This window comes from Polypterus senegalus, chromosome 3 (assembly GCF_016835505.1).
Source record: "Polypterus senegalus isolate Bchr_013 chromosome 3, ASM1683550v1, whole genome shotgun sequence".
In the NCBI taxonomy this organism is placed as follows: domain Eukaryota; kingdom Metazoa; phylum Chordata; class Cladistia; order Polypteriformes; family Polypteridae; genus Polypterus; species Polypterus senegalus.
This window is the reverse complement of record NC_053156.1, coordinates 44482745-44497099: the sequence shown is the minus strand read 5'-3', so window position 1 is coordinate 44497099 and position 14355 is coordinate 44482745. Positions and strand designations below refer to the sequence as shown.

At 39.9% G+C, this 14355-nt stretch overlaps 1 protein-coding gene across 6 annotated transcripts in view; it reads right to left on the bottom strand.

Annotated features, from left to right (window-relative positions):
• LOC120525084 (disks large homolog 4) overlaps positions 1-14355 on the bottom strand; it is a 593143-nt gene that overhangs the window by 29003 nt on the left and 549785 nt on the right. For all 6 annotated transcript variants that reach the window (XM_039747069.1, XM_039747070.1, XM_039747066.1 and 3 more), the window contains 5 exons: positions 12672-12774; positions 12263-12377; positions 11330-11506; positions 7658-7700; positions 7442-7472 (listed from right to left, as the gene is read on the bottom strand). In XM_039747069.1, the coding sequence (XP_039603003.1) occupies positions 7442-7472; positions 7658-7700; positions 11330-11506; positions 12263-12377; positions 12672-12774 (469 nt within the window). The remainder of the gene's footprint in view (positions 1-7441; positions 7473-7657; positions 7701-11329; positions 11507-12262; positions 12378-12671; positions 12775-14355) is intronic.

Here is a 14355-nt window from a genome sequence, read left to right as displayed (position 1 = left end):
AAAATGTGTGAAAGTCAGTTGAGCCATTTTACGTGACTGGTGAGCAAACAGACAAACAGACAAGATGCAGTCTGAGGGGCTGAAATGGTGTCCCTAGTATGCGACACGGATAAATAACATCTAAAGAAGTGAAAAATTCAAAAGACAGACAGAGAGTATTACGATTGTACTGATATAGATGACAATTCTCAATCATTCTCTATACGTAGGAGAAATATTTAGGCCACGAGTGCCAGAGAAAGGGTAACACAAATTGCTAGACTCATCCATTAATATTGTTTATTGGGGAAAAAAAACTTGTTTGGCATAAAAGAAAATAGATATCACTTCCTAATTCTCAAATATTTCAGTAGATGATTTGTTGTGTTTGAACACGTGCCCCTCTATCACGTAGGATTGCTTTTCAGGCCCTGATGATAATTTGCCACCGGCGGTTACTCAACATTACAGTAGGATGCAGTTTGTGTGTCCACGTCCAAAAATTGTTAATGTAGAATGTTGAAAACTACAAAGTAGACAGCATCATTTTAGAAACAAATTTAAGCTCGAATATTAGAAAATGTTTGAAATCGAACCCTCATTACTGATTAGACTGGAGAAGACGCTGTCCTTCATGCTGATATTGTAACAGAATGCAGCTAAGAAGCTCTTAGGAGGTCAAAAAACAAACCACAAACCCCGCACTTTATGGAGCCTCACAGGCTGAGCTCGTCTTTCCGCGTGTCCCACAAATCCACTCAGGCTTTTTCGATTGCTTGTACTGCACATGCTGTATGTATGCTGTTTGCCTGGGAGATGGCGGTGTTGAGTGTGTGACTGGCATTTCATGACTATAATGTTTGATAAATAGAGCTTGCAGCATTTGCCGCGTTGTTCCAAGCCTTTCTGTTAATACGGTTTTTGATCGCTGAATTTGGATTTCAGACCCTGAGGCTGTGGGTTTAAATCCCACTACTGACACCATGTGACTGCCGGAAAACCAAAAGAAATGAATCCAACTGTAGCTCAGATGTTGTAAGTGACATTAGAGAAAGGCATCAGTCAAATAAGTACATGAATGCAGTTGTGTTTTGGTGGCTTCAGCTTAATGGTGTTCTTTGGTTAACTCCAGTTTGCTCGTCGTGGCAGTGACTTCTTGCAGCAAACCAGCTCTTCAACCTCCTGCTTAACTGAGTATTGTGTCATTTAAGTTTAAACTCGCTTTCTTAAAACATTTCATGAAACCAAGAATGGGATTAATGCATTTTTATGTTTAAAATTTGTATTGATGTGCACCCCTCACATAAATCCAAATGCCCATCTTAAGATTTGGTTTGGACGAAGGGTCTAGGCCAGGGGTGTCAAACTCCAGGTCAGGTGGGCCGCAGTGGCTGTTGGTTTTCATTCTAACCCTTTTCCTAATCAGTGACCACTGCTAATTAATTTCTTTTCCCTTTACTTTAATATTCCTGTTCTTAAAGAGGCAACCCTATGAATTTATTCTTTTCTTTATTAAATGTCAGCCAAACAGAAATGAGGCGATGTCCGGCTTCCAACTCCAACCACTTTCTTAATGAGAATCTGATTTTTGCCATTAATTAAACCCATTATTTAATTCCATGGCTTGTTGCTGCTCTCATTCTGCCACAGTAGACATTTCCAAAACTGTTGATTTTCTGTTTTTTTCTAAGAACATTGTCAAAATGTTTTGGTAACCTGAGAGATCAACCTTACGGAGACCTTCACCTTTCTTTAATTTCAGATATTGTGTGATGGGCACAGGGGAGCAGGTCATGTGGCAGCTCGTTTTGGGTCTCATTATTGTTTGGCTGCTAATGAAAGGAAAAGAAACAACTAAGGGGCCTGAGTCAAATTAACTAAAACTAAAGAAAGAGAAGTTAATTAGCAGTAAAAACTGGTCACTAATGAAGAAGATGGTTAGAATGAAAACCTGCAGCCCTCGAGGACCTGAGTTTGAAATCCCTGGTCTAGGCACTAAAAGCCATTGCTTGCACTGTATAAAATGCCTCTGTGAAAAATAATAATTATAAAATACTGTTAAATAAATGTTTAAAATGGCATGCAGTGTGGCGCAGTGGTTGAGGTTCTAGACTCAAAACCCAGAAGCTGTGGGTTCAAATCCTGCTATTGACACTGTGTGACCCTCAGCAAGTCAGTCCACCTGTCTATGCACCAACTGGACAACCTAAAGAAATGTAACCAATTGTATTTCAGATGTCGTAAGTCTCCTTGGATGGAGGTGTCAGCCAAAATAATATCAATACGCAAACTTATCTGCCAATTGGGCAAGAAAATGGTACTTGGTAAGACTGCTTTTGATCAAGTAAAACATTTCTTGACAGCTCTTGAAATGAGTGAATTTTAAAGCTATGGTTCTTAAAACAAGAACATAAATCCTGAGCTACTCCTCGCTACAAGTAGATAGACTTTGCTCTCATAGCAGTGTTTTTTTAATCAATATTTCCTTAATATTTTAGTCAGATAACTCAAGAACATTTATCCTAAATTAAGCAAAATACTCTTATACTCCATGCATAATGCTAGGTGATATATAATCATTTCGTAGGTACAAAAATATTGTGCTTGTTACCATATACTGTATTTTTTAGAAATGAATGCACAGAGCCAGAGTTTGAACATTTCAGTGTGTTGGCGACCTCTGCTGGCCATTTTCTTTTTCTCGCTCCAAGCGTGAGCGTGCAGTTCTTGCCGGGCACGCGCTTTGGGCGGGACGTTCAGTTAAGCAGCTGCGTTCATTTTTCAGTTCAGCCCGCCTCCTCCCGCTAATTTAAATTGACATTTCGTTGTCAGCGCTAAACAAAGAATTACCTGCAAGTATTTTATTATTTTTTACAAAGGCGAATGTTAGTGTGTGCCTGGTGTGTGGGTGTGTTTGTGTGTGTCCTGCGGTGGGTTGGCACCCTGCCCAGGATTGGTTCCTGCCTTGTGCCCTGCGTTGGCTGGGATTGGCTCCAGCAGACCCCCGTGACCCTGTATTCGGATTCAGCGGGTTAGAAAATGGATGGATGGATGGATGGATGAATGTTTATATTAATAGTATATAACGGTTTATATACTAATGAGCTGTTTGTAGTATTAATTTATTGTATGCTGTCGAGTAGATCTCTGCTTATGTATTAATAAGCATACATGTGAATTTCAAGTTCAACAATCTTCACCTAATTATTTTGTGTAAAGCTGTTGGCTTATTATAATGTGTATTTAACATAACCTTTACATACACTTTTTATTATGCAGTTTGTTTGTTCATCTCCTAATGTATGGAGGAATATAAATAAATGTATTGCAAAATGTGACATAATGATATAGGAGCATAAATAAATATTTCATGAAATGTAGTTTTTGTTGCTTATTTCTAAAAGTTTTTTCTTTGCTTGTTTATTTCAGTGAGACTGCGCCCAGTCAAAGCTGAGAGGGTGGGCTGTGTAGCGAGTACTGTGTTTTGATTGGTGACTTGTGGGTGGAGGGGCCCCACAAATTCACAATGTGCCCCATGCCTATGAGCCACAGGATTCCCAAGGCAAGTAAAGCACCTGCCCAATGAATGTATTGCCATATTCATGCAGTGCGTTGTCATTTTATAGACTCTGAATTGAAAACCAGTTTGTGTAGTTCATTTGGCACATTATGTTATGAGTAAGTTCTTTTAATGAAACAAATCAATTTATTTGAAAGAGGGTTTGGCTGACTGGCGAACTGAGTTAACACTGAGAGAGGGCAACACACCCATCAGAGCCTGTAATGGCACTGAAATCATTTCTATACTGTATATGAATAGGAAACAGGGCAGGAAGTGATGTCTACTCAGTGGTGGACTGGACTGTAAACCACCTGGCTGCTAGTTCAAACTCGACCTCTGATTGAGCGACTAATATGGTGTGCCAGTGCTCCAGTTATAAACCTTACTCTGCCTGGTGAAACATATCTTTTAAAAAAAGGTTTTCAAACATTGCTGTACTGTCAGAGTTGCTTATATATCTGCAGATGTTGTGTGTGTATATTTATGTTTTATATAATACTTTTTGTTTTGGTGGGCAGGGTGGCACAGTGCTACTGCTGCTACCTCAGAATGAGGAGACTGGGGTTTGTGTCCCAGTTGCTCCTTGCGTAGAGTTTGTGTGTTCTCTCTGTGTTCGTGTGGGTTTCCCCGGTTTCTTCCCTCAGTCCAAAGACCGGTTAAGTGATACCCTTCTTTTCTCGCTCCTTTTATAGAGTAACTCCAGTTGCTGGCTCATTTCTCTTTCTCTTAGGAGTCAAACTTTGCTTTCTCTGATTTGTTAAATTTGTCTTGACTGTATGGAAAGTTTTCTGTTTTTAATTGAAATCAATAAAAATATAAAAAAACAAAGACAGGTTAAGTGAACTGACTTTGCTAAATTGGCCTTTGTGTGTGTGTGTTGATCCTGCAATGGACTTGTGTCCTGTCTAGGGATTGTTCCTGCCTTACACATGATGATTGTCGGGATAGACTCCAGCTGCCCCGCAGCCCTGCTCTGGATAAACGGGTCAGGAAAAGAAATGAATAATAAAATGAATCACTTGTTGGCAGATTAAATGTTAAAGTCAAAATCTGAAATCTGCTTCTTGCATAAGAGTTCTGACCTCACACATTTATATTTGGATGAGGAACATTTGGTTTCAATAACAACTTCAAGCTTGTTTGTGATGGTGTCTAAACTTTGTTGGCTTGATTTTTTACTTGTTCATTTCACTTTACAGAACAGTATATCCAGACCACCATTTTCAAGAAGAATTTTAATAGGGTTGAATGGACCACTCAAGATCAGTCACCTTCATACTCTTGAGCCACATCAGTGTTGCTTCGGCCCAGTGATCACGATCTTCATCTTGCTCAAAGGTAAACCTTGTCCAAAGCTTTGGTTTTTTAGCAGACTAAAATAGGTTCCCTTTCAGTATTTCCTGGTATTGTGATTCTTTCATTCTTCTGTCAAGTCCAACAATTTGCCCGGTGTCTGTTAACGAGACACAATCTCTCCACATTATGCTGTCAGTGCCACCTCCATTCTTCACTCCAGGGACGTTTCTCCGAACATGTGAAATGTTTAGTGTGAATTTTGGCCCACCAGGTCAATTCAGGTCCACAAGACTATTCCAAAACTATACCTGATTGACTTTGGCTTTATCTTGGTCACCAGACAGGTCTTGATATCATTCTTTATGACCAATGGATTCTTTCATACAGGCCAGTGTTACGTGAGGTTCTTGATCTTGTTGACTGATATGCCGTTAGTTTGAACTCTGGACATCATTCAGGGTGATTGTTAACCTCTCAATGCCTTTCCTCACTAATACAATACAATTTATTTTTATATAGCCCAAAATCACACAAGGAGTGCCACAGTGGGTTTTAACAGGCCCTGCCTTGACTCTATGGGAAGACAAGGAAAAAAATGGAAGAAACCTTAGGAAAGGCAGTTCAAAGAGAGACCCCTCTCCAGGTAGTTTGGGCGTGCAGTGGGTGTCATAAAAGGGGGTCAGTACAATACAATACAATACAATACACAGAAGAGAAGAGAACACAAGTAATCCTCAATACAATATGATAAGTACGGAGCAGAATCCAACAGTAGATAATAGGTAATGTTCATAATACGATATCATGTTCAGATTTTTGTAATGGACGTCTCGCATCTGGGGTGTGTGTGCGCCGTGTGATTCAGCTTTGATCTCGTTTTGTACACTCTTCCTACTCTACTCATTTTTAAAGCTTAGTTTCCAATGTTTCAGGGGTCCGTGGAATGGCAGCTAGAGGAGCCCGAGATTGTGGACCAAGTTCAGAATGTAATGTATTTCTGAAACTTCTCAAACTTTACTTTTCAGAGTGAACTGCAAAGCCATTATGAAGTCCTCTGACCCGTCACACTCTTCATTCTCCTTCACTCTGGTTTTCATTTTCATGCTTATCCACAACGGATTGTTATAATAATTAAGTGTTTACCTTAAAATGCAGATTTCACTTTATGATTTTGTCTACAGTGTCTGCTAACAAGGAACAATATTTATCATTAGTAGCTTACAATAACAATGCAGGAATTAATTTTAAATTAAAAAAAAAATCTGAGACTTTTGCAGGACACTAATAATACAATATAGCATAATATAATCCATTATAGTAAAGCTCCTGTACTGCTAATAAAACTTGTTCAATATAAGATAGCTGTAGTATAACATCTTAGCTGTAGCCCTGCACCTAACCGTGGACATCCAAACTTCAGACCATTAAATTGGAATCACCTATTAATCAGTCAATTTTGTGAACTCCCTTTTTCCATGACAGGCTCTAGTTTCCCATGATCCTATCGCAGTAATATTAAGCACATGACACGAACCAACCCTGCATGGGATGACAGTATACCAAAGGGCACAACTCAGAGTTATCAATTAATTAACTTCAGATATTTGCGATGTGGGAGAAAACTGTGGTAGCTGGATAAAAATCCAGGGAAATATGGGAAGAATATACAAATTCTACACAGTGAGTGGCAGGAGCTGAACTTGGTCACCTGAAACTGTAAGCCAGTAAGCAGCCACTGATGTGCAGCCACTCTGCTATACTTAGCACAAACAAATCTTTTACTTCTCAAGTTGACTTTCATAGCCACACTTCACAATATGCCAGTTAGAGTATCTACCATGTAATAAAACACTAAGACCTGTGTGTCCGGTCCCTCGGAGTAACCCGATTGGTCAGTTTGGCTTTGGTGACGTTACGAAAGAGGACATGCGAGTGTGAGACACACAAGGAGGAGTAGAGGTGCATGCTGAGAGAGTCGCCTTCAAAAACGGAAAGTATAAACCCAGACAGGAGGTGAGAAAGGTGTCTCGAAAATAATGACAAAGTCTGAAAAGCAGGCTTTACGGGAACACACTTGAGAAAGGAGGTTCAGACACACGTGAATACACAGGAAAGGTACCTGGGCTAGTTTATCATCGTTGGATAATTGGCTGACACCTTTAATTAAGGAGACTTACAAACTTTCCAGATCATCGTTTCTTATATTTATCAATTTGCTTGAACCTTAAGTGTCCAGTGCCCTGCCCACTACACCACACTGCATCCTGACGTGTCACCCTACAGTTACTGTTCTAGAAGCTCTGGTGGCTTATCCAGCTCCTGAAAGGGTACAAACAGCGAAACCTGTAACATTAACATTGAAAGCTGAAATCTTTCTTCATTAACACATGAAGAAGCAATCCATAAAATGTTGGTTTATATGATTAGGTCCACCTCAAACAAATAAATCCTGGTATTATATTAAGTTTGGCATTCATTCTCATTTTCATGGTTACTTTTGCACATGCATAATAAGGTACAACTCCTCACCCTGGCCACATTTGTACACCCTCCGCCATGTATTCGCTGTTTTCCCAGCATCATTATCAAGAGAGGACCGCTTACCTTGTGATCCAATGCTGTCTCTGCTCCTGTCCTGTAAAAGACACACACAAACAGTTACTGTTCCGTCATATAGATCTAGTTTAAAGTGTTTAGACGAGGACAATATTTTGCTAAGCATAAACATAATTTCTTATAATTAGTTGCCTTTACATCAAGTAGACGCTGCTAACAAAAGGTTTGTAGATGAAATTTTGAAATCATCTGTGGGTTTCTTACCCTTTCCTTTGTTTTCAGTCTTGACCATTCTTTTCTTTCTACCCTGATGAAAAAAGAGAGAGAAAGAAAAAGATGATCTGTAAATTGATACCTCAATGCCCTATCGTTTTAATCTGTGTTTGTTGACTACGTTTGTCAAAGATATATTTTTTTTGAATACACAACTATGCAGCTAGCAGGCCATCAGTAAGTAACCCATTAAGAAGGTAGAACAGCCACACATACAGCATACCTACATCTGGTGGACTGTTTCGAGGAATCTTCAAACACAGATATCACTTTGAAAACATTAGAAGCCAAATCAGGATCCAAAAATATAGTGTGCGACCCACCTTGCCAACATTCTTGCCTAAAAATACTTCAAATACCAAAATGCCACAGTTTTTTAATGGCAAAAGAAATTTCTATCCTGTTTTCGCCAGAATGTGAATGGAACAAATTACCACAAAGTGTTAGGAAGCACACAGTTTACAGTTTATCTAAATTGGAAGGCTGCATACAAATGCAATACATAAACTACTGACATTACCCTACAGCCTTAATTTTACTAAAGGTCTTTCCTAGACTCAAGAACATGAACAGCCCCTGGGAATGGCCGTGAGTCAATAAATAGCATTTCGGTGACTATATAGTGCCTTTCTTGGTGAACACCATCAATAAGGGCTGTAGGGTGAAGTTTTGACAGCCAAACATATCGATGCAGTTGGCAGTGAGAGGCTTGCTCAGGTTCATTCTGCATATCAGAATTGAATTTAAATCTTCGGTTTGAAGCCTGGCATCCACCCCACACAGTTCAAGGCATAGACTTACGAAAACCCCACCCTGGGCACACAGTATGCAGTTTGGTTGAAACCGGGCGACAGTCAACTCGGCGAAAAGACAACTCGGCAAAAGACAATTCGGCAAAGAAATAACTTGGCGAAATATAACTCGGTGACATCCTTTACCAGTTAGGTAATAGTTAAGTTCAAAGAGATTTTTTAATTATATTTAAATGACAATGTGATTTAAAATGTTGAAAATAAATTTATATAATTGATGAACGAACTTTATTCTGCAGATGGAACAAACTCTACCTTATATTATTTTCTGCAACCAAAATTGCTAATCCTTTATATAAATTGTATTGATTGTAATTGTATGATAACATTATTTAGAGTACAAAAGGTGACCTGTGACTACAGCTTAAGGAATATCTTTACACTCAACGTATTGGGACTCTCGTAAAGCTGGTGATTCTGTGGATTTTCCGGCGCCCTATGTTGTCATTTAAATATCATTAAAAAATCTCTTAGAACCTAACTATTACCTAACTGGTAAAGGATGTTGCCCAGTTGCCCCTGAACGACAGTTTGCAGCTACATCTATACTAATAAAGGGCAAAGCCCTGACTGACTGACTCACTCACTCACTCACTCACTCACTCATCACTAATTCTCCAACTTCCCGTGTAGGTGGAAGGCTGAAATTTGGCAGGCTTATTCCTTACAGTTTACTTACAAAAGTTGGGCAGATTTCATTTCGAAATTCTACGTGTAATGGTCATAACTGGAACCTACTTTCGTCCATATATACGGCCATAGCCATAGCCTGCAGCTCGGTCGCCGTGTGAGGTGGAGTTGCATCCCACATCATCACGCCTCCCACGTAATTGAGTGCCTGCCCATATAAGGTAAATATTCGCGGGTGAAGGACTGTGCTTAGCATATTCATAAGTGCAGCTACTGTGGAAACCCTCTGACGCTGAACAAGCCTTTGTAGACATATCAATAGGAAAGCAAGGTGTAAAGCTTAAGTTTAAATTACGTTCATAGACACGCTGCCGCTAAATATTCGCAGACAAATCCACAACTTAATACCGGGAATGCCTGTTAAACATCTTAGATTCACGAGTACCGATTTGGGTAGTGAACACTTCGATGAATGAAACCTGTTATCTTTACAACGGTTGACAAACACGGAATGTAACTTGAACACAACATGTCCTCCAAATACGAACCTGATTGAAAGAAATAATAATAATCAAATCATTGATGACAGCAACACTCATAACAGTCACAAAACAATTACATTGCCATACGTATAATGTTACGTTATTTTTAAAATATTTCTTTTTCATAACTTCTTTAACACACTTCTTCTCCACTGCGGGTATTTTGCTAGTATAAAATAAACAAAAGCCTAAATATTTTAATGTACAGTGTAAAAGCTGGCCAGTTCATTGTCACTGTAATTAGTGCTACTGCCTCACCTTTCCAGGGACGTTGGCATTGTCACTGTCACTGAAGCATGCTTGTTTTCTTAATATCTGCATTGTTTTTCTCCCATGGGTGTGTATATTCAGTCAGTTGGTGACTCTGAATGGTTAATTACAATGGACTTTTATTCTACTGTACTATGGTTTGTTCCTGTAATTGTTTTGAAAATGTTTGCTTGGTTGAACTGACAAGATGTTTTAACAAAGCTGAGAGAAAAAATGGATACGTTAAAGACGTTCTAATGTTTTGAATTGAATCCTTCATCTATTATCAAATCTGCTTAGTCTAGTTCAGAATCAATCTGTATAAAATAAAATACTGCATGTACTGTACTGTATGTTAGTTACTGTAAATGCCTGCATTTTAGTAATTCATCTTCCAGTGTTTGGATTTCTGCAGGAAGGAGGCCAAACTGTTCTGGCACAAGAATATCTGTTAGCTCAGGCTCTGGTAATGGAAGTGTGATTTTGAGATATGTCCCACAAACATGTGCTTTAGTTCAGAAGTGATCTAAATTCACGCAGTCATTTATGGGAGGACCGAGAAGGCCACTGCTATTGAGACCCTCAGCCTCAAGCTGGGTGGGCAGATGAGCGGGATTTGTGTCATGTCGGGCCCCATTAGTGTGGAGTTTGCTCGTTCTCCATACAGTATGTTCAAATTGGTTTAGTCCATTAGCTCAGGGGTCCTCACATATCCCAAAGATGTGTAGGTAATGCCGAACTCTAAACGGACCTGTTGTGGGTGAATGTCAGTGTTAAGTCAGATTCAGGGTTTTCCAAAATTGACTGTGCTTATATGTGGGTATGAAAGACGAATGAATGAATGAATGGGTGGGCACATAATACTGTACTTCTTAAACACCTTAGTATGTGTATTTTACTACAGAAAACATACTTATACTTATTATTTGTTATGCTCTGCAGCCTAAATATAGCACTGTGCCCTTGTGCAGGAAATTGTTTGAGACTTGCTTGACCTAAGTATGGAAAACAGGTTTCCGAGTGATTTTGCCATTTCTGAGTGATATCTTTCTATCTCAGATCCATGCCAAAACTACTTTAGACACTTTGAACTGTTCCATGTTGAGTTAAACATCAAAAGTAATTCTGCTTTCCACAGACTTTGTGCTCCTGCATTCTCCTGCGGTTTTGCTGTGTTGGTAACTCTTTTCTCTTACACATGGCACTGTTTCAGTTAAATATGTAAGATAAAAAGGTGAAATCTGTGTGCCATTTTTATGTTGAGAGTTGCCAGGAAGTGAACTTCTACCATCTCTTTAAAATAGTTGCATGTATATGGAAAACAGAAAAAAACAGTCCTAGGTACTTGTAAGGCCCTTGTGCGTGGGCAAGCTACTTCTTGCTTTGCCCGTACTGCTTTGACTGAAAAGGCATTTATCATTTTTTCTCACCTTCTTTTGCTGGGGATAAAGCCAATCTCTTCACCCTCTCCGTCAGGACTGACCCGCCGTGCCTGCCACCACTCCTCATCTGAGGCATCGATTACATGAAGAATGTCTCCAAATCGGAAACTCAGTGCCTGGCTGAGGAAGCCACAGTCTTTTGTCTTGTCATAGTCAAACAAAGCCCTGTCAGAAAGAAAAGACATGTCAGTGATTTTTGTCATGAACCAAAGTAAACAGCGTGTTTAGGGGAATGCAGTTCTCTATTTATGCCAAGTTTGGTGATTTGTGGGCCAAGACTGAGTATACTAACACCAGGGAGTAAAGTGTCAACCTCTGCTCCTGAGTGCTAAAAGGTTAATCAGAAATCGGTCGCTCACTCCAGCTGCTGCCAGCTTCTGGAAAGTTACCTCAGGCACCTAATGCATGTTGGGGAGACTTGGCTGCATTGTTTGGAGTTGCATGGTGTCCTTAAAGTTATTCCATTATTCACTTGCAAGTTTCCATGTCGGGTTGTGAGGCATTATCAAGAACATATTAAGAAGGCCTCCTTTATGAAACATTCCCAGCTAATGGAGGGCAGCACTACTAGCAGGACTGCTACATTTTAGTCACCATAACACCCAGACGTCTTCTCCCTGCCAGCGTCCACTACAGCCTCCAGCAGGTAATGCGGATTGTAAAAGGGGGGAATCATTTACTGTCCCATTCACCAATGCTCTCCTTCCCCACAGCAGGGAATATAAAGCTTTTATGTTCTTTACCTGCCAACAATGATACGTTTTCATTATACGGGACATACGCTGGCAGTTGAGCTGCCACATTTGTACAGCTGTCATCTGTGAGCGGCTACTAGCTCTTACCAACTTCATGAACTATAAAGGGAAAGGTCATTTGTCGTCCGCTTTTACATTGCACTGCTTGTACCTCTCCACCGTTTACCTGATATAAAAGCCCCTCTTGGGATTGCTCCTCAGTGAGGCTGTCCCTGATCCCATGCTGCTGTTCATCAGCTGCTCACGTAAGTCATGAATCTTTGCTTCAAAACGACTATACTCTGAAAAGATAGAAGAAAAGATGGACATTTTCAGCCCAAAAGTCTTTGCTTTTTTTTTTTTTTTGCCAGATAGGCTTTAATACTTGGGGAAGGCCCCTTGTGCACAATGTGCTCTGCTTCCACAGTGAACATCATATAAGTGCTGTGGCAAAGTGGCCCATCTGGATCACAGTCCCCAGATAGTCCGAATGGATGCTGGTGTATTTTCAGGATCAGAAGATGAAGCATTCTGCCATTGAGCTTGAAATGAAAAATACGAGCCATGTGCCTAAGTGGATAATGAAAGCAGCTCACCCTCTGGTTTGTACTGGGCGATGATAGTCACAGTCTGTCCAGCGTTTTTAAGGGCAGCAGCGGCTTGTTCATGAGTGGCGTTCCTAAGGTCCACACCATTGACCTGCAGTGGGATAGAGAAAATAGGACTGTCAGAGCTAGGCTGAATACTGAAATCACGTTTATCCAACCTGCTCCAAATGCCCCTGGCACATGCTTTCCATAGTTACCCACATTTACTTTTTGATTAGGTTTGCATCATAATTAATTGGTGCCTTTGGTTCATCAGTTGGTTCAACCTGCACATGATGGCTAAACTTGAGTAGAGTTTACACTCAAACAATATGGTTCAAGGTTGAAGTCCTGTAGCCCAAAGGGAATCACTCATCCTCCCACTGCTCTAGATCTGTGTCCATACAGAGATGCAGTACGTGCCATATATACAGTAGCTATTGATATCCTAATTTATAGAAGGTGATATAAAGCTCTGTTTGGACAGGATTAGGACACCAGGAGGTAGAGTAAAGTGATCATTACCAGAGGACCGCTGTAATTTTTAAGCTCTATTCGAACAGGATTAGTTCTTACACAAGGAGGTTGTGTAAGTCAGTGATTTATTGGCAGTGCTTTACTCTGTACCAGTGTTTCCCTGTTCCCTTTACCTAACGTACTGTATGTGCATCATCAGTTTGGACCACATTAGCAACCATTATTTATAAGAACAATGTGTCTTTTGCACCTCCAAAAGGGACAGCCCTGCATCCACTAGCTTGTCAATATAAATTGTGTATATCATCGTGCTGATGGACCTCTAGGAGGATATAACACCCCCAGTTATTCAGCGGGCACAAGAGAAGTACACCGACAGTTCTTTTTTCCACTTCAGGCACTAGGTAAAGCAATTATTGCCAGAGGACCGCTATAACTTTAGTTCCATTCGAATCACTCAAATGACAGAATTTCACTGACATGCCGATTTACACAGGGCTAGTTTAACCTGGGGATATTTTTACAGACGTTTTACAAAAGGTATAAGTCCCTGTAATTTTTACTGAGGCGTTAACGTGCAGTCCGTGAAAAGTTACTGAGAGGAATGATTTGGACGAGACTAAAATGAAAGAGACCTTCTGGTAAAAATGACTTTGTCCCACCTCCTGGTGTAAAACTAATCCTGTCTGAATAGGGGTTAATTAAACAGTAACTGAAAATAAGGTAATCTACAGAAAGTGAGACCATTATTGGTTGAGTAATCAACAGAATGATAGAAAGTTGTTTGCATTTGCCCATCTTTGTGGGCATTTCAATGCCATCTTCAAAATGAGGGAATCATACTACGAACTGCTTGGCTGGTAAAAAGAATGAAGACTTCACTATAAATGTAATCGATTATTGATAAAAATAAATAAAGAAATTATACATAAATATAGTGGTTTGTCCCGTTGCATTTACTTCTTCTCATTGTGCCCATGTGTTTTTTTTTCTATGTACCATGGTTTCCTCTCATATCCCTTGAGTGACTTTTTTTGTGATGAACTGGTGTCCAGACTTGACTCCAGATGTCTGCATGAAGGTGATGGGAAATGTTCTAACTATTTGTGACCTAATGAAATAAACAGGTTTGCATAATGGATGGGCATATGGGTAAACTAATTCATATTACTTAAATTAAAGCCAAATACAGTCATATGAAAAAGTTTGGGAACCC